The sequence below is a fragment of the Salvelinus sp. IW2-2015 genome, linkage group LG30, assembly GCF_002910315.2.
Source record: "Salvelinus sp. IW2-2015 linkage group LG30, ASM291031v2, whole genome shotgun sequence".
NCBI lineage: Eukaryota > Metazoa > Chordata > Actinopteri > Salmoniformes > Salmonidae > Salvelinus > Salvelinus sp. IW2-2015.
This window is the reverse complement of record NC_036869.1, coordinates 18,078,421-18,105,696: the sequence shown is the minus strand read 5'-3', so window position 1 is coordinate 18,105,696 and position 27,276 is coordinate 18,078,421. Positions and strand designations below refer to the sequence as shown.

Genomic DNA, 27,276 nt, shown 5'->3' with positions numbered 1-27,276 from the left:
TCCGCCGCGCTGCGCTGCCGTCTCCTACCTAGTCAACACTGCTAGCTAACACTGCTAGCTAGGCCAACTTCTACCGAATAGCAGCACAGAAATCACATTACAACTTACATTACAACGAACGACTTGATTAGCGTAGTGTTAGCTAGCTACATAGTTGTCTTTGCTGTCCTTGTATCCAAAGAAACTGTGTAGTTTTGAGAAATTGTCGAGGTTACCTAGCCAGTTAGAGGCTACCTAGCCAGCTACACGTTCAAACAAAGTCAACAACGCAGCCACTGCTAGCCAGCCTACTTCACCGCCAGCAGTACTATATCATTTTAGTCAATAAGATTTTATTTTATTTTTGCAACGTAAGCTTAACTTCCTGAACATTCGAGACGTGTAGTCACTGTCATTCTAATCTCCTTTGCATTAGCGTAGCCCTCTTTCTGTAGCCTGTCAACTATGTGTCTGTCTATCCCTCTTCTTCCTCTCTGCACAGACCATACAAACGCTTCACACCGCGTGGTCGCTGCCATTCTAACCTGGTTTCCAGCGCGCACGACCCACGTGGAGTTCCAGGTCTCCGGCAGCCTCTGGAACTGCCGATCTGCGGCCAACAAGGCAGAGTTCATCTCAGCCTATGCGTCCCTCCAGTCCCTCGACTCTTGGCACTGACGGAAACATGGATTACCACTGACAACACTGCTACTCCTACTGCTCGCCTCGTCTGCCCACGTGTTCTCGCACACCCCGAGAGCTTCTGGTCAGCGGCGGCGGTGGCACTGGGATCCTCATCTCTCCCAAGTGGACAATTCTCTCTTTCTCCCCTGACCCATCTGTCTATCGCCTCCTTTGAATTCCATGCTGTCACAGTTACCAGCCCTTTCAAGCTTAACATCCTTATCATTTATCGCCCTCCAGGTTCCCTTGGAGAGTCATCAATGAGCTTGACGCCCTGATAAGTTCCTTTCCTGAGGATGGCTCACCTCTCACAGTTCTGGGTGACTTTAACCTCCCCACGTCTACCTTGACCATTCCTCTCTGCCTCCTTCTTTCCACTCCTCTCCTCTTTTGACCTCACCCTCTCTCCTTCCCCCCCCTACTCACAAGGCAGGCAATACGATTGACCTCATCTTACTAGATGCTGTTCTTCCACTAATCTCACTGCAACTCCCCTCAAGCTCCGACCACTACCGTGTATCCTTTTCCCTCTGCTCTCATCTAACACTTCCCACACTGCCCCTACTCGGATGGTATCGCGCGTCCCAACCTTCGCTCTCTCTCCCCGCTACTCTCTCCTCTTCCATCCTATCATCTCTTCCCTCTGCTCAAACCTTCTCCAACCTATCTCCTGAGTCTGCCTCCCAACCCTCCTCTCCTCCCTTTCTGCATCCTTTGACTCTCTATGTCCCCTATCCTCACGCCGCTCGGTCCTCCCCTCCTGCTCCGTGGCTCGACCGATCATTGCGAGCTCACAGAACAGGGCTCCGGCAGCCGAGCGGAAATGGAGGAAAACTCGCCTCCCTGCGGACCTGGCATCCTTTCACTCCCTCCTCTCTACATTCTCCTCTTCTGTCTCTGCTGCTAAAGCCACTTTCTACCACTCTAAATTCCAAGCATCTGCCTCTAACCCTAGGAAGCTCTTTGCCACTTTTCCTCCCTCCTGAATCCTCCTCCCCCCTCCCTCTCTCTGCGGATGACTTCGTCAACCATTTGAAAAGAAGGTCGACGACATCCGATCCTCGTTTGCTAAGTCACAAACGACACCGCTGGTTCTGCTCACACTGCCCTACCTGGCTTTGACCTCTTTTCCCCTCTCTCTCCAGATGAAATCTCGCGTCTTGTGACGGCCGGCCACCCAACAACCCCGCTTGACCCTATCCCCTCCTCTCTTCTCCAGACCATTTCCGAGACCTTCCCTTACCTCACCTCGCTCATCAACTCATCCTTGACCGCTGGCTACGTCCCTTCCGTCTTCAAGAGAGCAGAGTTGCAACCCCTTCTGAAAAAACCTACACTCGATCCCTCCGATGTCAACAACTACAGACCAGTATCCCTTCTTTCTTTCTCTCCAAAACTCTTGAACGTGCCGTCCTTGGCCACTCTCCTGCTATCTCTCTCAGAATGACCTTCTTGATCCAAACAAGTCAGTTTCAAGACAGTCATCAACTGAGACTGCTCTTCTCTGTGTCACGGAGGCGCTCCGCACTGCTAAAGCTAACTCTCTCTCCTCTGCTCTCATCCTTCTAGACCTATCCGGTGCCTTTGATACTGTGAACCATCAGATCCTCCTCTCCACCCTCTCCGAGCTGGCATCTCCGGCGGCCCACGCTTGGATTGCGTCCTACCTGACAGTCGCTCCTACCAGGTGGCGTGGCGAGAATCTGCTCCGCACCACGTGCTCTCACCACTTGGGTCCCCCAGGCTCTGTTCTAGCCCTCTCCTATTCTCGCTATATACCAAGTCACTTGGCTCTGTCATATCCTCACATGGCCTCTCCTATCATTGCTATGCAGACAACACAATTAATCTTCTCCTTTCCCACCTCTGATAACCAGGTGGCGAATCGCATCTCTGCATGGCTGGCAGACATATCAGTGTGATGACGGATCACCACCTCCAAGCTGAACCTCGCAAGACGGAGCTGCTCTTCCTCCCGGGGAAGGACTGCCCGTTCCATGATCTCGCCATCACGGTGACAACTCCATTGTGTCCTCCTCCCAGAGCGCTAAGAACCTTGGCGTGATCCTGGACAACACCCTGTCTTCTCAATCACATCAAGCGGTGACCCGTTCCTGTAGGTTCATGCTCTACAACATTCGCAGAGTACGACCCTGCCTCACACAGGAAGCGGCGCAGTCCTAATCCAGGCACTTGTCATCTCCCGTCTGATTACTGCAACTCGCTGTTGGCTGGCTCCCTGCCTGTGCCATTAAACCCCTACAAACTCCATCCAGAACGCCGCAGCCCGTCTGTTGTTCAACCTCTCCCAATTCTCTCACGTCACCCGCCTCCTCCGCTCTCTCCACTGGCTTCCAGTTGAAGCTCGCATCGCTACAAACCATGGTGCTTGCCTACGGAGCTGTGAAGGGGAACGCACCTCCTACCTCAGGCTCTGATCAGGCCCTACACCCAAACAGGGCACTGCGTTCATCCACCTCTGGCCTGCTCGCCTCCCTACCTCTGAGGAAGTACAGGTCCCGCTCAGCCAGTCAAAACTGGTCGCTCTCTGGCACCCCAATGTGGAACAAACTCCCCTCACGACGCCCAGTCAGCGGAGTCAATCACCACCTCCGGAGACACCTGAAACCCCACCTCTTTAAGGAATACCTAGGATAGATAAAGTAACCTCCTAACCCCCCTCCCCTTAAAAGAGTTAGATGCACTATTGTAAAGTGGTTGTTCCACTGGATATCAAAGGTGAATGCACCAATTTGTAAGTCGCTCTGATAAGAGCGTCTGCTAAATGACTAAATGTAAAATGTAAACACTCTGATTCATTACTGCATTCCATCAGAGTAGGACATCAAGCCTGATTCATTACTGCATTCCATCAGAGTAGGAATCAACGCTCTGATTCATACTGCATTCCATCAGAGTGGACATCAACGCTCTGATTCATACTGACATTCCATCAGAGTAGACATCAACGCTCTGATTCATTACTGCATTCCATCAGAGTAGGACATCAACGCCTCTGATTCGTTACTACATTCCATCAGAGTAGGACATCAACGCTCTGATTCATTACTGCATTCCATCAGAGTAGGACATCAACGTCCTACTCTGATGGAATGCAGTAATGAATCAGAGTGTTGATGTCCTACTCTGATGGAATGCAGTAATGAATCAGAGTGCCTTTAAGTGATTCTGTTCATTAATTTCAGGGAAGAGACTTGTATACTGCCCTGACAAATGAGGCCTATGAGGAGTTCTGACATGTTATGTCTGGCCCCAGAAAAGGCAGATGCAACCCAGTTTCCGCTCTGTCCCAAGGTTTGTTGTATTTTTGGGGTCTATTTAGTTTTTCACCACCCCCCCTAAAACACATCAAAGCATAATATATTGATTGTGATGTCTCTCTCTTTTATAAACAGAATTGATCTATTAAAAACATCTCGCTTACATTTTTGTCAAACAATTGTACAGATTAACAGACTTTTAGTCTTTCATTTTATTTGTTTATTGGGATCCCCATGATCTGTTACAAAGCAGCAGCTACTCCTCCTGGGGTCCCAAAACGATAAAGTTGTATCCAAGTATATTTGACATCTCTTTACAGGAAAATGGAATAGTGTTGGTAGAAGCAGATGCACAATCAAGAGCATTCTGTCGGACTGTATCACCGCCTGGTACGGCAATTACTCCGCCCACAACCGTAAGGCTCTCCAGAGAGTAGTGAGGTCTGCACAACACATCACCGGAGGCAAACTACCTGCCCTCCAAGACACCTATAGCACCCGATGTCACAGGAAGGCCAAAAAGATCATCAAGGACAACAACCACCCGAGCCACTGCCTGTTCACCCCGCTATCGTCCAGAAGGCGAGGTCAGTACAGGTGCATCAAAGCTGGGACCGAGAGGCTGAAAAACAGCTTCTATCTCAAGGCCATCAGACTGTTAAACAGCCACCACTAACACAGAGAGGCTGCTGCCAACATACAGACACAAATCTCTGGCCACTTTAATAAATGGACTTAATAAAGGTATCACTAGTCACTTTAAATAACGCCACTTTAATAATGTTACATATCCTACATTACTCATCTCATATGTATACACTTTATTCTATACCATCTACTGCATCTTGCCTATGCCGCACGGCCATCGTTCATCCATATATTTATATGTACATATTCTTATTTATCCCTTTACATTTGTGTGTATAAGGTAGTTGCTGTGAATTTGTTAGATTACTTGTTAGATATTACTGCACTGTCGGAACTAGAAGCACAAGCATTTCGCTACACTCGCATTAACATCTGCTAACCATGTGTATGTGACCAATAAAATTTGATTTGATTTGAAGTGGGCTTTTTGCTTTGCCTAGGAAAAAGTAGTCTGGATCAAGTTATGAGCCACCAAAAAAGTACTTTGTAAATGTGGATCGATTCATTTGTAAGCCCATTTATATAGTCCCCTTTTTTTCAATTTTCGCCTAAATTACATACCCAAATCTAACTGCCTGTAGCTCAGGACCGGAAGCAAGGTTATGCATATTCTTGGTACCATTTGAAAGAAAACACTTTGAAGTTTGTGGAAATGTGAAAGGAATGTAGGAGAATATAACACAATAGATCTGGTAAAAGATAATACAAAGAAAAACAAAACATTTTTTATGTATTTTTCTTGTACCATCATCTTTGAAATACAAGAGAAATGCCATAATGTATTAATCCAGCCCATGTGTGATTTAGATTTTGGCCACTAGATTGCAGCAGTGTATGTGCACATTTTTAGACTGATCCAATGAACCATTACATTTCTGTTCAAAATGTTGTATCAAGACTGCCCAAATGTGCCTAATTGGTTTATTTATTAATGAACTTTTCAAGTTCATTACTGTGCACTCTCCTCAAACAATAGCATGGTATTCTTTCACTATAATAGCTACTGTAAATTGGACAGTGCAGTTAGATTAACAAGAAATTAAGCTTTCTGCCAATATCATATAGATCTATGTCCTGGGAAATGTTCTTGTTACTTACAACCTCATGCTAATCACATTAGCCTACGTTAGCTCAACCGTCCCATGGGTGGGGCACCAATCTGTAGAGATCCTTAAGAGGTTTTAATGTATTTTTCATGTCAGCCAGGACAATATTTTTAAAGAAACAATGCTTTAGCTTAGATAAAATCAAGGCAGTCTAATTGCTTCAGTCCTTGTTTCGTTTTCACTTGTTGTTACCTGGTAAATAACCAACAACCATGAATAACCACCAGGAGAATAAGGTGAGGAAACAGTCCATTGACGCCAAGCAAACCTTTTTAAAGAAACACAATTTTATTTAAATCTCTAGTTGAGTAAAGTATTTACATTTTGTTCTGGTCAAAAATAATCAGAAAATTGCAGTAAACCACTACACTCAGCGCAGAAAACGAAATGTTCTATCTGCCAGACCTAGTAGAAATCTACAACAGTAAATCAATAGATTACATTTGAGTTTTTTTTTTACGTTATTGTCCATCTCTTAAGGGACATAGTCCCCGTACTGCAGGGGCGGTTTATGTTAGCCTTTGTCCTGGTGTGACACACTGGTAGCATATTGGGCACCTCTTGGATCCTCAGGGCCACTCCTCCACATCCTCCTGATATGTGGAGGCACGGTCGGCAGAGATAACGCTCTGGTGGGGTCTTACCTGTCTCTCCCACACTATCCAGAGGATATTCACAGTCTTCCCATGTGGCTCTCCTGTGCCTAATGCTCTTCTGAACTGGGCTTATGTCGTTCCAGTCCTTCGAACTTTCGCCCTTACTTCCACTTCATATAGAGGTGACAGGACACTCTGACAGCTTGGCCTTGTTATATTACAGCCAGGTTTTTTTGCATGCTGGTCATAGTAATGTTTTGACTTGTCCGTATGTGCACACTTGTGTGCATGACCTTTGGTGCTTGTTGCTGTTAGGTTGTTTGCTATTCTAAAGTGAATACTGATACTGAAAGAAAACACTTAATTTTATAGTTGTTCACCATTTTTTTTATATATTTTTTTTTATTTTTAGCGTTATTTTACCAGGTAAGTTGACTGAGAACACGTTCTCTATTTGCAGCACGACCTGGGGAATAGTTACAGGGAGAGGAGGAGATGAATGACCAATTATATAACTGGGTGATTATAGGTGACCAGATGGTTTGAGGGCCAGATTGGGATTTAGCCAGGACACGGGTTAACACCCCTACTCTTACGATAAGTGCCATGGGATCTTTAATGACCTCAGAGAGTCAGGACACCCGTTTAACGTCCCATCCGAAAGACGGACACCTACACAGGGCAGTGTCCCCAATCACTGCCCTGGGCATTGGGATATTTTTTAGACCAGAAGGAAAGAGTGCCTCCTACTGGCCCTCCAACACCACTTCCAGCAGCATCTGTCTCCAGGGACTGACCAGACCCGACCTGCTTAGCTTCAGAAGCAAGCCAACAGTGGTATGCAGTGGTAGTACTGCTGGTATGCTGCTTTATCATCTGACTTTGGATATATGATGTTTGACTGTATCAGTTTAGACTGTGGTTTTGTCTCTTTCTTGTAGACTCTGATGTTGGTTTAAACTCCTCAACAACTCTGCTCCACAAGACATGAGGTTTCTCTCTCACTAATCAAAACAGGTGAATCTCTCTGGGTGTCTTTGAAACACCTAACGTCAACTTTTCAGTTCAATCCTCTATTGACGTGAATTAATGTCATGATGTACTCAGGTTTGACTTACTAGTGGATATCTCAAGTCAGGATTTGGCCCAAGCTTTCCAGTGGAATATGCTTTAATTTGTTTGTCTTTTATGCTTTATACTACTTTTCAACAATGTACAGTATGTGGTGAATTTTTAAAACTCATAGTACAAAACTCCAAACTGGTAACACTTGTAATGCTGCCAGTCTCACATAAACCTTTCATTGCTTAATGAGTACATCGGATGCTTTCTCTCGTGAGATAAATTTGCCTCTTGCGAATTTAAGGAAAATTATGAAACACAAGAGAGACAAATATATATTTTAATTTTATTGGTAAAAAATGTTTGGTTAGATTGGCTTCCCTTGGCATCCATGAATAGACGCCTCTTGATCCCATGTAGTGTTTGTGCAGTCTCTTTCTGATAGTTGACTCAAGCACTTCGACATTTGTATTGTGGCCAGAGAGGCCTGTAGATCCCTTGATGTTACCCTGGGGTTCTTAGAGATCTCTATAAGTATCTTTCGTCAGCTCTTTGGGCTGAATCTGGGTGGGATGACCTGTCCTAGCTAGACTGCCATGGTCTGGAATTTTCTCAATTTGTAGATGATCTCTGTCGGACAGTGGAAATGATGTACTTCGATTCTTGGAAATGGATTTGTAACCCCTCTCAGACTCACGGGCAATCAATTATCTTTTTTCTGAGGCCTTTGATAGCGTCTTTGATCTGGCATAATGGTTAAGACCAAACCAGACCAAGTATATCTTATTTGTAAGGCTGGATCCCCAAGTTACTTTCTAATGATTTATAATAATTGCACCTGTTTGGGTGTGCCTGATTCAAATTTATGCCATTTTCTACATAAAGAAATAGCATTTTTGTTTATTTTAATTGGCTAAACATTTTTTGGGGTGATTTGTTTAATTGGTATACTCTTAATCAATTATGTGGTTGGAATTTAGCCTACCCCCCTAAAAAATAGGGTACAAAGTTTTGCATATGCTACACATCAAAACCAAGGATTAGTGTTTTTTAATTTGTTTATAGGGTATTTTTAAGGACAAGTAAATGTGGGTCATTTGGCAACCTCCCTCTTTTATTGATAACGCATATGGATGATTTTATTGATCTGAATGAAGATGGATGTCCATAAAATTTCTCAAATGTCCGTTAATATTCAAATCTAACCTGTCATGTTGTCCGGCAACCAAATCTTCCGAAAGGAAACTCTGAAATGGCATATTGTTTTTATGAAGATTAGAATATTCACATGAAAATCTGTCACTAACTGGATGAAAACCTAGCTAGAGACAACCCAAAAGACTCTGGCAAGTGTGCTAGTCCAGTGTTCTTTGATTATGCCTGCACATCATGGTTCACCAGCAGCCCAAACACTTAAAGAATAAATACCATCTAACAAGCTGTAAGAATTGTACTTAAACTACCCCCTCATATTCAATCTGAAGGGAGCATTTTTTTCTCTCTATCTATATAAAGGTACTTTATCTATGTAATTGTTATATTTTTTTATGTGAAAAATAGGGCTAACAATGGAAATAAGTCCCGGCTTTATTGTGCAATCCGGTCACTTCAAAAAAATATTCTGTGTATATACAAAATTATTCAAAATAGCTACCATTGTATGGTTAGATATAATTTTTTGTTAAAAAAACTAATTGCAAATGCAGTATAAACTATAAACTTTGTGAGAAAACCCTAAAATTGTTCCTCAGCTAGAAATGTTACACCCTCTCATGCCGCCATCTTGAGCGCCACCATCGGTGGCGGTTAATGCACTAATTTATGAAAGTTGCCAATCGGCAATATAAAGTCAAGAGAAGAAAAATCCTGGAAGGAGGAGAGATGACTAGAAACGATTCTGTGACCGTTTTATGTGTGGATTAATTGTTGGAGTAGAGGACTTGTGCATTTCAGGTATAAATAACAAACTAAATGTTTATATCCCAGGACAAATTAGCTGGCAACAGCAAGCTAGTTAAATAGGACAAATTAGCTAGTAAGTACAAGCTAGCTAAATTGCCATAAATGTTTAATGCTTTTTGACCTGTCCCCAAAATTAATGTAATTGGTTCAGAGTTTGTTTTTGATATTTTAACCTGCGTGTCGTGATCGCGTTTGTGTGGGGACAAAATAAATGTATGCACAATGGCGCACTCGGTTTGGGTTCGGGTGTTTAGATAAAATGCAAATTAATTACTTAAAATCATTCAATGTGATTTTCTGGATTTTTGTTTTAGATTCCGTCTCTCACAGTTGAAGTGTACCTATGATAAAAACTACAGACCTCTACATGCTTGTGTAAGTAGGAAAAACTGCAAAATCGGCAGTGTATCAAATACTTGTTATCCCCCACTGTATATATATAATAGCCTAGTCAATGAAAAAATACCAAAGAAAAGGCTTACGTTGGTCAATTATTATGCCCTCCTATATCAGTAACTGAATGCACTCAACCCTGTAGGACAGACACTATCTAGTAGTGTTGCAATGACTAACCCATCAAATTTAGTTAAAGTATCTCAACCCCCAGCTCCAGGCCCAATCAGAATTGATACAAGTTAAGGCTCCTTTAGTTACAACCTCTGCTGCTTGGTTCCACCCAGATTTTAATGATGCTTGAGCTCCTAAATTTTCATTGGCTCAACAACGTTATATTCAGGTCATTTGTTCAGGACACCCCAGTCGGAAACATCGGGGAGTGACAACAACAACATCGGTAACATCGATAATTGACAGACAATGTCAACATGAAGGGTTTTATCTCATGTTCCCTGGAAATCAGGCCACCTTTATGAGGCATTGGTGGTAAGTATAACGTTTTATGTATTGTAGATTTAGAAAGATATATTTTTTTCTTATCTGGACTATTTAACGTTAGCTGTGTATAAGCCTAATAGGCCTATGCATTTACTTTATGTCGTCAAATTAGAATTTCTACTTTTACAAACTTTACAAGCTTTTTCCTTCCCGAATCAATGACAGATAAAAACACAAGTATCATTTAAAAGATGCACAATGCAGAAATCGCCACGTACTGGTCCATTTCCTGGTTTCAAAAATTCGAATAGTTCACCCAATTTTAGTTTGTGGCATAACAAGCAAGTAACGTCATAGTGTAGAGAATCATTGTACCATCTAACCGCTGTGAAATATATTTTCTATACCAAATATTGTACTTTCCATCTGTTTGAAACTGGTGTACAACCAAAACCGAAAGTCAATGACGCCAAAAACGAGTCTTGAGCTGTAAGCAAGAAATAGACTCGCCACATAGAAACATATCTACTGTTTTCTTAGGGGGTTTTCACACCACTATTGGGTGCGATTATTTTTCCGAATTTTGGTGCGTTTAACAATTTAGTTCGGTTCGTTTGACAGTTGTGAACACTCCGCGCTCGGTGCTCACCAAACACCATACGGTGGTTCGCACCATACCGGTGGGTTCGCTCCGTTGTGCCACGGTGCGCTTTATTACTGAATGTGGACCACAGCTCGGCAGAGGTCCTACCACACAGGAAAATAAACTACACATGGGCATGTGAATGAGGATAAACGCCTCTGAAATATTTACTGACAGTTATTTAATAAGAAGCACTAGAGAAATGTTTTATTTAACTAGCCAAGTCAGTTAAGAAGAAATCTATTTCCAATGACAGTTTACCAGGGAACAGTGGTTGACTGCCTGTTCAGCGGGCAGAATGACAGTTATTTTTTACCTTGTCACTCTTGGGATTTGAACAAAAACAACCTTTCGGTCACTGACCCAACCCTCTAATCACAAGGCTACCCTGCCCCACCCCGGCCTAAAACAAAATTCAAAACCAATTTAATTTTAGAACACAATTTGCCTGGCTGCTGTGATGGGACAGTTTGATATTATCATTCAGATCATAATTAATTACCTAGTGTATCTTGCATGATGGAAAATGTCCAGGTCGCTATATGATGGAATGAACCATATTTCAGTGCAAGCCTTCCTCCGTCTGGTACTAGCTTTTGTTCCTTATGGGATATCTAACTGTGTGGATAGTGAACCACTACATTATACACTGCACGTAGTCGGGACAAGCTCTCAGAATGCTCAGTTAGGGTCATTTTTTTGTAGGAAAAACCAAATGTGCGCATCTGATCCATGATTGCTTGTGGTGTGGGACTGCCCTACAATTCTGTCTTTAGACTTGCTTTCAATGAGAATGACAGATCTAAAACACACATTTCTATGAGTTTTGTTAGGTTGACAAAAAGTTCTATGTTGCAGCTTTAAATAACAACATTTTTCTGATTCAATATGATTTGTGAAAACTTTTCCCTCTAGGCATTATATGACAATGATGTTTAATATTTTGTCTGCACCGCCAGGGCCGGCTCCAGGCATAAGGAACAAAAGCGGTCAGTACGGAAGTCAGCTAGGCGAACAGAACAAGTGTGCTGGAGGGAATAAAAGGGCCAATTTTAAAATGTGCCGTTTTGGCACACAAAACAATGCCCACAGATGTTAGAGAATTTGGCAGTATGTCCAACTGGCCTCACAACCACAGATCATCATGTGTCGTGTGGGGGAGCGGTTTGCTGACCTTGTGAACAGAAATACCGTGACAAGATCCTGAGGCCCATTGTCGTGCCACTCATCCTCCGCCATCACTTCATGTTTCAGCATGTTGGACGTACTGCCAAATTCTGTAATACAACGTTGGAGGCAGCTTATGGTAGAGAAATTAGAAATAAATGATCTGGCAACATCTCTGGTAGACAGTCCTGCAGTCAGCATGCCCATTGGACGCTCCCTCAAAGCTTGAGACATCTGTGGCATTTTTAGATTGGCCTTTTATTAACACTAGCACAAGGTGCACCTGTGTAATGATTAGTGATGCACGGATATGACATTTTTGGCCAACACCGAAAACCAATATTTTCCTTGACAAAAAAAACAGATCCCGATAACCGATATTTACAATTTTAGCGGCCTTTTAAGCATTCTAGTACAGTTAAATAGTTAACACACACGGATGCAGCGGTCTAAGGCACTGCATCTCAGTGCAAGAGGCGTCACTACAGTCCCTGGTTTGAATCCTGGCTGTATCACATCCGGCCGTGATTGGGAGTCCCATAGGGCAGCGCACAATTGGCCCAGCGTCGTCAAATAAGCTTGTTGACCAATCAGGACCTGAATATGACTACACGTCACATAATAATTTCACTTGTTTATTTAAAAAAATGTACGTAGTTATTACACATTGATTACACAATCACTCGTGTTTCATATGTCACAACGATTCATCGATACGTGTGCTATGAAACTGGTAAAGTTGTCTCGGGCACCTACAGTGCTGGTCATTAATAAACAAAGCTAGCTAGCTCATGGATGCAAACAATGTTCTTCCCCAAAAACATAGCAAAATGACAATGTCTCAGCCACTAGTGAAAATATTCAGATAGATAAAAAGCAGTTTCAAGAGGTTCCATTTTCAAAAACCTTTAACATTCAAAAATGCCCGTATTTACATAATAAACCATAAACATTCACTGTGAAAGTTGATACAGTACATGTAGGACATTCATATATAGCTTATGCGCACCACTTTGTTCAATTTATCCAATCAGTTAATGTTTTTTTTGCTCAAACCGCGAGCAACACCTGTCAAATTCAAAATTTCTCTCAAAACACAGGGATTTCAAGGACCTTGGAGTAGGTTATTCTGGTTGGAATTGTTACTCTAATGCCATGTATAAATTACTGACATGGCAGATTCAGACGTGACTAAAATTACAGATGTGGTGTTTTGTGCACATAATTACATTTACCGACCTCCCCAGTAAAACTAATCCAGTCCGAATATACGTGTGATCAATTGTTGTAGCTTGTATTCTTCAAACCTATACGGATTTTGATACAATTTAAAATCTATTCTAAAATTGGCTGGCTGCCAGTTTAGAAAAAGTAATGTAGATGTGATAGTTGTGAGGGAAATTTCTGTTAAACCTTACTGATGCTTGTGTACTAGAAAATGTTTCCTGAAGCCTTGTTTCTTAGGCATTAAGGTTGAGATTGTTAAAGAAACTAGATCATATGAGATGGAATTGTGTGTGCATTAGTATAGGCCTGTTGTAACTGTTTTGTGTGTGTAGCATGAGAAGTATGTCCCATTATGTTCTTGGGACGCAGCCAAGAGCTGACAGGTGAGACCAACGGTTTCCTGTTAGTCTGAAGGGAAAGAACTGGTTCTTCTTAATCAGGGTTGGGTAGGTCACTTTCTAAATGTAATCCGTTACTAGTTACCTGTTCAGAATTGTAATCAGTAACGTAACTTTTGGATTACCCAAACTAAGTAACGTAATCTGATTACATACCATTACTTTTAGATTACTTTCCCCTTAAGAGGCATTAGAAGAAGACAAAATGTATGTTACCAATTTAATGACTTCTATTGCAGGATAAATCAATGTTAAAGTTTACATATCTGGCCATATGTGGATGTTAAATTTTACTTTATGGGTTGGTTATGTAGTCTTCTAATCCATCGCTTTCTACTACATAAAATAATAAGATGAAACTATATCTTTACATTAAAAACCAGTCCATCAGAATATTCATGAATAGGACTTTGAAATATGGAAGTATAAGTTAGCCAAATTGTTTTACTTGAGCATAACCCCGAAACTAAGGACTTATTAGAGGGCCCTATTCTGTTGATTGTGATTTTGTTATCACGGAGGACTGATTGGGCTCATTGTTTGGTTGTCTTTAATTCAGGTGTTTTAGTGTGTCATATAAATATTACATCTATTAAGGCCTTTGTCCTATGCTGTAATGTAACATTTTCCATCTTATGAATAAAGTTCTCACCAAATTATCGTTCGGTTATCATATGAATATATGATAATCATTGGAGTTTTTTTGGACAATAATGTCCTCCATGCTATTTGGACGTCATTGTACAATTTCATGGTCGTGGCTAGAAGGGATCCAGCTTTTATCAAATTAACATCATATTTGACATTTAGTAGCAGATGAGAATTTAGGCAGCAGGTTAATAGAATTAGGTTAAGGATAGGAAAAGGGTAAGTCTTAGCTAAAATGCAAAAAAATCACTTTTGATATTAATTTGACAAAAGCTGGATCCCTTTTTGCCTGGGCTCATTTACATAGGCCTAGACTACATGGTCACATTCAACAATAAAAACGACATTTTCTTGTCAGTAGAGTAGGCCTAGGCTACCATCGTATTAAAGAAGATTCTGCTAATGTGTAGTAGAATTGCATGAAATGTTTATCAAAGGACCGAGGTAAAGACAGTTTCAAGTTGGATATTCGACGGATATTCGCGCTTTCAAACCTCAACAGCTTTCAAACTACTTGAGCCACAGACTCCAAATCAGTGTCATGTTGGAAAAATTGTGCACAACATTGCACAGGTCTTATTTTCACGATTTGGACAATAATTCGCTTTCCAAAGCTAATAAACATGAGGAAATGTGAGCAGCATTTTGTATTCCTAGTTGAGTTAGTCAGGGAGCATAAACAAAGTACAAACTTTTTTTACATTTGAATTTCAATAGCTCCCTGGTCATGTGACCTACTTGACTCAAAAAAGATTCAGAATGTCCACTGACTATCGTTCTATATTGCACACCCTTTAGTTTTCCATTTTCATTTCACATGATTTTACATACATTTTTCTAAATGTTAAATTTCAATAGCTCCTTGGTCATGTGACCTACTGGACTCAAACAAGGTTCAGAATGTACACTCAGTGGCCATACACATTGCACACCCTTTAGTTTGTCCATTATCATCTCACGCGTTTTTATATGAATTTTTCGAACTTTCTAATTTCAATAGATCCTTGGTCATGCGACCTACAGGACTCAAACAAGATATATCGTGCATCCCTTTGTATTCTGAGTAAATTATCCCTTTGGTATTTAAGATGGTAGAATTTTAACTTTTTTTATAATAAATAATATTGAACCTTTTATTGAACTAGGCAAATGGGTTAAGAACAAATTATTATTTTACAATGACAGCCTACCCCAGCCAAACCGTCCACTAACCCGGACGACGCTGGGCAACTAGTGCAACTATGGGACTCCCGAACACAGCCGGTTGTGATACAGCCCGGAGCCCGAGTGGTATAGTGTGTGTTTGAAACAAGAACACTTGTGCTCAGATGGACAAAGAGGTTCACAGTTATTTATGCTACGCTTCCAATTTGGTGTTTGCAAATGGCTTTGAATTATTCTTCAGTTTTTTCAGGGATCATAAAATGTATTGCAGCTTTCAACCTTTTCAGTGGCATGTTGAAAGAGTCATACAGTAGTTGAGCATCTCAACTTATTTATACTTATCTGTACAAAATTTAATTGGTTTTACTTGATTATGTACATTTGGGGCAACTGACATTCAGGGTAATGGATATTTACAAAATGTTCAGGCAGAAATGTATTGTGTAGATCAAATATGACTGTCAGATAGATTGGAATAGTATAGAATGAATAGACCACACAATCTCCTATCTTCAACATGCAGTTCCAGATACAGCCCTGTCATTAGTTGAATAGATTCCATAAAAACACAGCACTTTGATACAGCTATGACTTTTTCATAGCATGTTAGGATAATTAATATAGCAGGTTAGAACCTGGTTGGCAGGGAGCTCGGCCCCAGTGATATACTGATGACCAGCCTTTCAAAGCACTTCATGTTTACAGATGTGAGTGCTACGGGACGATACTCATTTAGGCAGGGTACCTTGAAGTTCTTGGGAACAGGAACAATGGTCAGCTTAACCTCTTACAGCAACCCCCCCCCCCCCCTTTAAATTTCCGCCTGAAGACATACCCAAATATAACTGCCTCTAGCTCAGGCCCAGGAGCAAGGATATGCATATTTTTGGTACCATTTGAAAGAAAAYACTCTGAAGTTTGTGTAAATGTGAATTGAATGTAGGAGAATATAACACAATAGATCTGGTTTAGATAATACAATGAAAAAAACATACATTTTTTCTTTTTAATTGTTGTATCATCTTTAAAATGAAGATTAAACAAACATTCAGATATGAATATGGGGACAATTTCAGTGAAAAACATAAGAGGGCAACAGTACTTGTGCAAAGTTTCAGAATGATAACTTCCAAAATGAGTGTGCTACATGACATTTATCATGAAGTCACCCAGGTGTCTCACACAAGTAGCCCAAATGTACCCAAGTGGCCAAATTGGTGAAGGTATACATTTTGAAACAAATAACTATATACAAAATACCAAAATGGTATTCTAACACACACCCCCCAAAAAATGGGGGGAGGGGGATATGAAGAAAAAATATATATACATTTACAAAATAACATGGGTAACTATTTACACACTTTCAATATTTGGAAGACCCTCAGTCCTCTATCAAATCAAATCTATTTATATAGCCCTCAAGAGTAAATATGAACAGTTTACCTCTAGATGGCCCGGGAGGTGTGAGGCCAGAGACAGCATGGGTCCAGCTGGATGAACCAGCTTCAGAGGGGGATGGACACGTTGGGGATGGACACGTTGGCGGCAGACACACGCATCTCGACCATGCTCCCTCTAATCCATAATATGTAGACTGAGTTGAGGAAGCATGCCGCTGGAGGAAGTATAGCCAATGTGTACTTTACACATTTCATTAAATTTTTATATATTGCAAATAAAATGTAAAAACAATCTCAAATAATATTTTATATTATTAATTTCAAACAACAGCATTAGCATGAGAAGAACTTACCAGTCCAAAACAATGTCCTCTCCGTTCAAAAAATATGCTTCCATTTGAGTCATGGTCGCTAACTGAGTCGTCTTCCAAAAGCATATGTTTCACTTTCACGATCAATTTCCTCTATAATTTTGTCTACATTCGTATATCTAGTCTTAGATTTAGCTTTCCCTGACTTATTCGCCATGTTGTTCGATATAATAAACATCTGAAGATGCTTGTTACTGAAACAGTGCTGTGCGTAATGGGTTTGACTCCTTCCAGTATGAATCTTCAATGGCGAATGACGGTCTTTACGCCGGAGTTTACTACATGGGTTGGTCTTCCAAAACACAAACATTACATATTGCCGTTTACCTCTGCTCATTGGCTATCTACCCAGCTAGATTTCAAGACGATCAGTGGTCATTGGGTTAAAATATAGTCAATCATCAAAACAGCGGTCATATAATTGGTGCACAATGAGGTCGTTACTTGTTGTCTTCCAATCGGTTTCTTTGGGTCAATACGTCCCGCGAAATGACCCATCAAGTTTGGTTGTGTTACAAACACTGGGCTGTTGACTACCGGGCATGATGACTCCTTGCTGTCCCCAGTCCACCTGGCCTTGCTGCTGTTCCAGTTTCAACTGTTCTGCCTGCGCCTATGGAACCCTGACCTGTCCACCGGACGTGCTACCTGTCCCAGATCTGCTGTTTTCAACTTTCTAGAGACCGCAGGAGCGGTAGAGATACTCTTAATGATCGGCAATGAAAAGCCAACTGACATTTACTCCTGAGGTGCTGACTTGCTACACTCTCGATAACTACTGTGATTATTATTTGACCATGCTGGTCATTTATGAACATTTGAACATCTTGGCCATGTTCTGTTATAATCTCAACCTGGCACAGCCAGAAGAGGACTGGCCACCCCTCATAGCCTGGTTCCTCTCTAGGTTTCTTCCTAGGTTTTGGCCTTTCTAGGGAGTTTTCCTAGCCACCGTGCTTCTACACCTGCATTGCTTGCTGTTTGGGGTTTTAGGCTGGGTTTCTGTACAGCACTTTGAGATATTAGCTGATGTATGAAGGGCTATATAAAAAAAACTTGATTGCAAGGAAACCAAACATGACTGGATAAAGTCAGGTTTAGTCTGTATTTACGTCGAAAATTGAATGACACGAAATTCAACGAGATAAGCGTTTACAAAATGTTTCGTGTTAGGCTATAAAAATGGATTTAACCGAACAAAAGACCATTCATTGTGTAACAATGAGCCTTGGGATTGCAAACAGAGCAAGATCTTCAAAGGTAAACRATTTATTTCATTGCAATCTGTGATTTTGTTACGCCTGTGCTGGTTGAAAAAKTATTTTGGTATGGGGCTCTGTGCWCAGATAATCGCATCGTATTCTTTCGCAGTAAATCCTTTTTTAAATCTGAMAACGCAGTTGGATTAGCAAGATTCTAGGCTTTTGAAGCATGTGAGACACTTGTATTTTCAGGAATGTTTAATATGACTATTTGTGGCGTTCACCGTATGTTGTCAACTTTAAACCCGCATCCGGTATCCGTAGATCAGAGAAGTTAAAACCTGTTGGGATTCCTCACTGGGACAACCAGAGGTTGCTAATGTCAGTGAAGACACTTGCTAGCTGGCCTGCGCATGCTCTGAGAATGTACTTTTGTATTCTGTCTGGCTCAGCGGCTTTGCAAGTGTTAACCTGTTAAAGTCTCACTCACATCGGCCTATAGCTTGCTCAGTAACAACACTTGGGCGCTACTGATATATTCAGAAAAGAGGCTAAAAACAGAATTGACCATTTACCTTCCTCTCAGAATATGACATCAGCAACACCCCAGAGTACTGTGAACAATGACAGGTTTTGCACATGGACTCTGCAGTGTTATTCCTACAAAAATCAAGAAAATTGGTTCTCCATGTCTGATACACAAAATGTGTAATATCTAGGGGTTGCATGTTAGAAACTTTCCTTATAAATGTCATCCTGCAGTTGAACAAAAACACCTATTTTGTTCAAAGTAATATTTAATAAACAACCAGTATATTAAAGAGTAGTGTGGAGAAACTAAAAAGTGAATACAGAGAAAATTAAACCTCTGTTTAGCCTACATGACTTAGAAAAACAATTATCTGTTCAGAATTCAACATTAACTTTTTTCCCTCTAGTAACTCACTCCCTGAAGTATTTCTACACCGCATCTTCGGACATTCCCAACCTCCCAGAGTTTGTGGTTGTGGGGATGGTGGATGGTGTTCAGATGGTTCACTATGACAGCAACAGCCAGAGAATGGTGCCCAAACAGGACTGGATGAACAAGGCAGTAGACCCACAGTACTGGGAGAGGAACACAGGGAATTTCATGGACTCCCAGCAGACTTTCAAAGCTGACGTCGATATTCTAAAGCAGCGTTTTAACCGAAGTGGAGGTAAGTCCTTCATCTTTACCTCATCTGATCAGTTGCGTTTGTGTAAATTGTCAAAATTCCTTATTCTAGGAGACGAGAATTAATCAGGATTAGAGAAGTGATCACTAAAGTTACAGATCTAGAATATCAGGGATGTACAGATCTGCCCCTCATTCCTGTTTCTGTTTCCTTCACACACTTACCACACAGCATCATCTGCTGATTTCATTATTAGAAAGCATCTAGCATGGTCTCCTTTGTTTCTCAGTTTGTTTACTGTATGTATTGTCACACTCCTGGACACCAGCATCAGCATTCATTTTAAAACGACTGTGTGCTGTTTTAAGTGTGTGAAGGACAAATTACTATGACCAAACCACTACTGTAAATGGCATCAAACTATAAGCATATTTATGCACGTTTGGCATTCCCTACGGTCAGTCTCCAATTACCTTGAATGGCAGGTTGGTGAATGTCAGATCTCTCTGTGATCTCTGCTTGAGATGCATGTGCTAGTTTAATTTGTCAGTCCCTCTAGTCTGCTCTGCGGAGCTTTCATGGTGTGTGTGTGTGTGTGATCCACACGGCCCAGCAGTGTGCTCCCCCCCAGTAGAGCTGTAGTCTCTGTTAAGTTCATGTTTTAAGTATCCCTATATTTCTGTTATTACGGGGCTATCACTCTGTTATTAGTGGTTGATGGACCTGGCCTGAGTGCAATGGCTAATACGGTTTAGTAAACGTTGTTAAACTGGAACCTTGTCGTTGTCATTTCGAGTTAAGTCTCATCAGCCTCTGAGTGTCTCTGATCTGATGGGACTGTAGAGCGAAGCAGTATAGCATGAAGATGATAGTAATTATGATAGTCATAAGAGTGATGATGATGTTAGTGATAATGATGTGTCTTTGGTCTTCTCTGCTCTAATGGACAAACTCCCAGTGACTCCCTGTGGGCTCTGCTGCTGGAGCTGATCAGGCCTCTCAGGGGAACTCTCTACAGTCACACACCTGTCACCCTCATGATCTGGGGATCACACACAGCTCCAGTAGTCTCACATTATTGAGAGATAATCTTCCTCATGTTAGTCTCTCCATCTCTCTCTCCTGTTGTTCCTGACTGAACAGAGGATCCTCTCTCACGTTCTCTATTTATATCTGACATCATCACTAGAGGACAGTCTTCATTTATCAACAGTGGTTTATTCATTTACACACCTCACTGAACTACAGTCCTACACAACATCCATTTGTTAGAATAACACAACTGTACTGAACACAATGTGTATCTTCAACACAGTAGATAGAACCAAGTCAACACCAGCTGGTGTAGAATAGATCCACACTCTCTGAGTCTCATCAACTCTCTCTGTCTCTGTGGTGAAGGTGTGACATCATCATCACACTGTAGAGGTTTGAGCTGATCTGTTTTATTCCAGTCTGGTTGAACAACTAATACATGATGATAGAGATCCCACTGGCAGACTGAATCTGGAGAACAGATGGAGCAATGCACAGTGTTGATGACTCCTCCCCCCCCCCCCCCCCCTCTCTCTCCTCTCTCAGGTGTGCATATTGTTCAGAAGATGTACGGCTGTGAGTGGAACGAGGACACTGGAGTCACAGAGGGGTTTGATCAGTATGCGAAATGATGGAGAGGATTTCGTGGCATTTGACCTGAAGACCAAGACATGGATCGCTCCAACACCACAGGCAGTCATCACCAAACACAAGTGGGACAGTAAACAAACTAACAATGAGCAGCAGAAACACTACCTCACCCAGACCTGCATTGATTGGCTGAAGAAGTATGTGGACTATGGGAAGAGCACTCTGATGAGGACAGGTACAGAGACACATGACATAGCTCGACTTACACAGGAATTATGTTATATTTCTTTATCAGTAATCATTTCAAAATCAATTGTTTTTAAGTGGCATGAAATTGTTGTTTTGAATGACAATAGTATTATCTTTAAAAACATTTATCATTTCTCTACTGCTACCCTCTCTCATTTCTCTCCCATCTCTATCTATTTGTCTGTCTGTTCCCCCTCTCAACACTACACTACACACTCTTCCCTTCCCCCCTTCTTTCTCTCCAGTCCCTCCGTCAGTGTCTCTGCTCCAGAAGACCCTCTCCTCTCCAGTGACCTGCCACGCTACAGGTTTCTACCCCAGTGGAGTCATGGTGGTCTGGCAGAAAGATGGGCAAGATCACCATGAAGATGTGGAGCATGGACAGACTCCCCAACGATGATGGAACCTTCCAGAAAAGCACCCACCTCACAGTGACGCCTGAGGAGTGGAAGAACAACAAGTACCAGTGTGTGGTTCAGGTCACTGGTATCAAGGAGGACTTCATCAAGGTTCTGACTGAGTCTGAGATCCAGACCAGCTGGGGAAAGACCAACAGGGGTAAGAGGGAGAGATTAAAATATACACTATACCTAACCCTCTTGCTGAATGTGCCCAATATTCCTAATTTAAGTTCACTCACCTGCTCAGTAAAGCTATCTTTTTGTTCTCATTGACCTCCTGACCTGTTATTGACATTGAGGGATGCTGCTTGGAGTTCATTTTAGATGAAAATGTATCATCTGTCACTGTAGTCTGAATGCTCTGTTCTGATGATTACAGGTACAAATGACCCAAACACCATTGGCTCCGCCCCCATCATTGGAGTGGCTGTAGCTCTCCTGGTCGTTGTTGTTGTTGTTGTTGGGGTCGTCATTTGGAAGAAGAAGAGAGAGAAAGGTGGGAGGAGAGAAGGATGTAGGATACACTGTCATCTTAGATATTATCAGCTGTGGTATAGATAGTAGTTTGGAAGTAGTAGTCATAGTACTGGTTTACAAGCAATAGTATTGTACAGTGTAGTTAGTGATGGTAGAAGTTTGATCTGATTCATGTAAATAAAGAGTCACGTTGTCACTCATGTTGTGTGATGTCTGCAGTAGGAATACAGGATTCAGAATACTGTCAAACATGATGTTCTCTTGTAATATTCCACCAAATCAGAGTCAATAATAACATGTTTATCTCTGTTTCAGGGTTTGTTCCAGCCAGCTGTAAGTGGGGACCTTCATGTTGTTCACTATACTGAAAATATCACACATTTTGTTTGTTTTGTGTTTGACTGTATCCATTTTAGAGTGTGGTTGTGTCTTTTCCTTGTAGATTGTGTTGCTGGTTCAAACTTAATGTTAATTGATGTAGTTACTTAGTTAATATGGAAGGTTTTATTTACTGTGAACCATGCGTTAGGAACTTGGTAATTAACCTGAACTCATCTTTCAATCAGTCTCTTTTCTATCATTGGTGTTTTATTTCTGTTTTAGCTTCCGACACTGACTCTGAGAACTCATGGAAAGGTGCCCAGAAGACTTGATAAACCTCTGCACTTCTGTAACATCAGAGTAAGTCACTTAAGGTGTCCTCATATTAATGACCAAACTAGAGAAACAACCACTACCATAATGGAACACACTGCTACTGTTTAGAATGGGTTTATGTGTGTAACCTCTCTATTCTCATGTGTTTTAGGAGCTGAAGAGGACAGCAATGTAATGGAAACAGACGTTTGACTTCTCAAGAACATAACACATACAWATACTTACACACATCAGTCTCACACACAAGCGCGCGCACACTGTAAACACATAATCCATATATAAAAAGATCTGCTGTCAGAAATATTCTTTATGATTTCCTTGACACAGTTTCTTTCATTTAAACCATGGTGTGGCTTTTTAAAAGTTGTGCTGTAATTTTTTAAAATTATATAATGTAATATTGCCACTATGTGATAGTCATATCTCAGTCTTACAGGTATATTAGAATCAATGGAACACCATGAAAGTGTGTTTCTGGAAAGGATTCGATTGTTGTGCGATGTTAAATTAAGAATTTATATTATTCTACAAATAACTTAAATTAGCCTGATTTTCCCCTAACTGAAGCCACCAAAACAATCACATTTAAAAGATGATATTGCTATAAACTGGAAAAACATAATTATTTTATTTGAATGTGTAGTGTATGTGTTGGTGGTATAAGATACAGTAATTGTGTGACGTTATAACTTTGCTCACACTAACTTGTTTAATTGTATGGCTATAAGCCAGACAAGGCCGATCCATATGTTCCATTTGTACATTTTTCTCTTTTACCGAAAGTGGCGTTATTTTTCTAGCTTATTGATTTTATGATACGTTTTGATTTATGATGGGGCAAAACACTTTTGGACTATACGGTCTGTAGTTGGTGATGGGGCAAGTGAACATGTATTTTATTGCAAGTGTAAATGTGATCCATTTAAGAGACGCATAATCAACCAGCCTAACAAGACCAATTAGAGACCAAATTCATGCATTCTGTAATAATGTTCTTACACTTTTCAATAAAGTCCACAATTTGAATAAAGTGTCATTCTGGACCTTTAAATGTTTGCAGTAAGATATGCTCTAAACAGCAAAGGACTTGGAAGTGGAACAATATTATTTTGTATAGGTTTAAGAAGTAATATATATTTTGATGACCTGTATGAAAAATGATGGCGTAGCAGGTAGCCTGGCGGTTAAGAGCGTTGGGCCAGAAACCGATAGGTTGCTGGTTTGAATCCACGAGCCGACTAGGTAAAAACCTGTCAACGTACCCTGGAACAAGGCACTTAACCCTAATTGCTCCTTGTTCTGGATAACAGTGTCTGATATGTCAATGTTTTAATAAAATGCTTCTTAGAAAGGGGGTCATCTCTACACTTTCTTTGAGTACTGGCACCTATTTCAGTCCAAGCCAAGCACTGGCTGTAAACAACAACCGGCGTAACTTAATAGTGACCTATACTCATTTTGGGTACTGTGGGTGTAGGAGTTCCACAATTCTTTTGTAACAGGCTTTTGAATAAATAATGTTCGAGATATTTTGTTGACCTGTAATGAAAGGTGTTTGAATAAAATGCTTATTAAAATAGTGGATAATCTCTGCACTGTCTTTTGTCCTGAACATTATATGATAGAGACTAGAATAAATCATGCTTGTCTGGAGGTCCACAGCACTGCTAGTTATCATTCTCTTCTAATCAGGTTCTGATTCAGACCTGGAAAACAGGTGAGTGAACTCTGGCTGATGAATCAATTATATTTATTGATCAATAAACTGCCAGGGAGAACAGTATCTGTAGCAGTACTTCTGCCCTCTAGGGCTGAAATGTAATAGCCCATCATGCTATTCACCAGGACCTGTTGCACAGAATCCTGCCTGGCAACAGATATCAATGTTGCTAGACTGTTTTATGGAATGTAGTTTCTGTAAGGGATGTAATTCTCTATAATAACCCACTGGGAAAATATAGTATACTCCCCATGTAACTACTGCACACATATCCACAGTGACTCATTTATAAAGCTGAGAAAATGAACATAATATGGGAGATATAGGCTTTTGGGGGTTTTATGGCAAATTCATTACATTAATTTAAAACGTCCTCTGATAGCACAAACATTTTGGTTGTAGAATTTCCTTTGTACAATGAACTCCTATACTGAGGTGGAAATTTACAGAATGGTGCCAACCAAAAGATACCCAGGAAAACACATCTGACTGGTTTGGGACATGTATTTGTGTTTCAGGAAACAGTTTGTTGGAGGCAGACACGCCAGACAAAACTATACGAACTCTGAATTTTACTTCCTTCTTCAACTGTTGGTTATGAGGTTGTTATTTGACCGTTTAGTAGGCTAAAACATTTGACTAAAACTCTTCCAAGTCACAAAGTTGTCAAGTGAATTTCACAAGTCTCAACAGACTTTAYAGAGAAAATTCAAATCAAGGTTTGTAGTATTAGTATTGTATTAAACTATCCAACAAACCTTTTCCAATGACTGTCACTGGTAAATAATAATTGTAATAGGACTGGTAACAGTTACAGCAAGTTGTGACAGCATGTAAGACCTTCAGGTTAAACAATCCAGAGGATGCAGTTTGAAAACGGTCTTTATTTGGAGCAGTGCTGGGATCAGTTGATAGAGAACACAGTGTGTCTGTGTGGGTGTAGAAACTGATCTATGATCAGAACATGCCCTTCCTGTAGCGGTGGATCAGCTCTGACACGTCCTCCTTACACACCTTTATCCAGCCGTCCTCCTGCATATGGTACACTGGACAAACACAGACACAGTTACACAAATACATTTTAAAGGTATTGTTTACATTTGGAATTTCCTATGGATTCAGCATATGAATACTTTTTAATATGGATAAATCCTTGAGATTAGATTATTATTGTATATTAAGTTATAACCTCTTGAATGGAATTACAACAAACAGACAATATCTCAACATACATCAAACTCAAACCTGCACCTATCTATACTTCACATGGTCTCACATGAACTGACTTAGTTAAGTCAAATCAAATGAATCGTTACAGAATGAGTATAGGTTCAGAACAAGGTCACTCACGGTTGACCACTCCTCCAGAGTATGCGTCCCTGTGCGTGGCGTGGGTGATGCCACGGCGGCCCAGCTCGTACGCCTCCTCTACCGTCATGTCCTCACGGTAGCCGCTGTCCATCACTCCGTACGCATAGCTGCTACCACAACCAGTAGAGAACATACGACCAGAGAGACGTGTGGCGTTATCATCCACGTAGTACAAACCAGGGCCCTGGACAGCAAGACACAAATAAATCAGTACTCATCAACAGACATGTGAACTGGAGACACTCCAATGCTACTCAAAAACCTTGGGTAGCATCAGGATGAAAATGTAATCTATAAAACAAGGCTTTCAAATAAACATACGCACACACAAACACACACACACAAACACACACACACACACACACACGTACCACACCACACATGCACCCAAACTCCACTCCCTCCCTCCCTGTACCTTGTTGTCCCAGCCAACGATCATGCTGCCCATGGAGAGGCCCATGCCTCTGTATCCCAGCATCATGTTACAMAGCAGCTTAGAGGCTGCAGACACTGAGATCCTCTGCTTGTTCCTCAGTTTGTACAGCCTGAGACACAAAGAGATGGTCAGTCACTGTATGAGACAAGGCGGTCAGAGTGCTGAAACACTGGTTTACTTCCAGATACATTTTAACACCCCAGAGACATGAAGGCATTAACGTGGATTGGAAGCAGACCAAGAAGTTCAATACAGGAGAGGGCTAGTCTAGATAAGCATTATGGCCAAAACGTTAAGTAGATGGTAACTACAAAGTTACTGGTTTATATGGTTGTGCTGTGCTTACTTTATCTCCCACGTATTTGTTTTGAGTGTATGGAAATTACATTGATTGGTACATTTCCTCTCCACCCTCCCTGGCCCTCCCCTTGCCAATAAACCTGATAGATTATTATATTAACACCATGTAACTGTATAACGGGACTCAATCCAACAGAGACAAGTTTTAACAGACCTGCACTCCTTAGCCAGCAGTCTCTCCCAGTACTGGCAGTCTGCAGCACTGCCAGACATGGTCCCCAGCAGGTAATGGTTGATCTCTATCACCTTGTTAGTTTCCTTCAACGCTGTTTTGAAGATGAACAAAGACTTAATTACATCCCATCACAAATAGTCCTCATTTGCTCAAAGTTGTTGCTCATTCCTGGCAATAAATTAATCTAACAACTCTGATGAGATGGTAGGAACATCAATAAGAAAATATTAATGAAAAGTAGCCTATGCTGTCTATACAAGGCAAGATACAAT

At 41.2% G+C, this 27,276-nt stretch overlaps 2 protein-coding genes and 1 long non-coding RNA gene across 3 annotated transcripts in view; 1 reads left to right on the top strand and 2 right to left on the bottom strand.

Moving 5' to 3' along the window:
* LOC111954714 (DLA class I histocompatibility antigen, A9/A9 alpha chain-like) overlaps positions 1-23,942 on the top strand; it is an 85,695-nt gene extending 61,753 nt beyond the window's left edge. The window contains 9 exon segments of the mRNA XM_070436192.1: positions 19,314-19,574; positions 21,114-21,193; positions 21,195-21,393; positions 21,653-21,782; positions 21,784-21,965; positions 22,188-22,304; positions 22,601-22,618; positions 22,889-22,966; positions 23,094-23,942. Of these exon segments, the coding sequence (XP_070292293.1) occupies positions 19,314-19,574; positions 21,114-21,193; positions 21,195-21,393; positions 21,653-21,782; positions 21,784-21,965; positions 22,188-22,304; positions 22,601-22,618; positions 22,889-22,938 (1,037 nt within the window). The 3' untranslated portion in view covers positions 22,939-22,966; positions 23,094-23,942.
* LOC139023306 (uncharacterized) overlaps positions 23,849-27,276 on the bottom strand; it is an 81,959-nt gene continuing 78,531 nt past the window's right edge. Inside the window, exon 2 of the long non-coding RNA XR_011474441.1 lies at positions 23,849-23,942. This is a non-coding gene — a long non-coding RNA (uncharacterized lncRNA). The remainder of the gene's footprint in view (positions 23,943-27,276) is intronic.
* On the bottom strand, positions 25,527-27,085 carry LOC111954718 (proteasome subunit beta type-8-like). The gene is made up of 4 exons (XM_023974608.3): positions 26,984-27,085; positions 26,449-26,578; positions 26,013-26,217; positions 25,527-25,708 (listed from the first exon to the last, which is right to left on the bottom strand). The coding sequence occupies exons 1-4, from the start codon at positions 27,040-27,042 to the stop codon at positions 25,620-25,622; spliced, it is 483 nt and encodes a 160-aa protein (XP_023830376.1). The 5' UTR covers positions 27,043-27,085; the 3' UTR covers positions 25,527-25,619.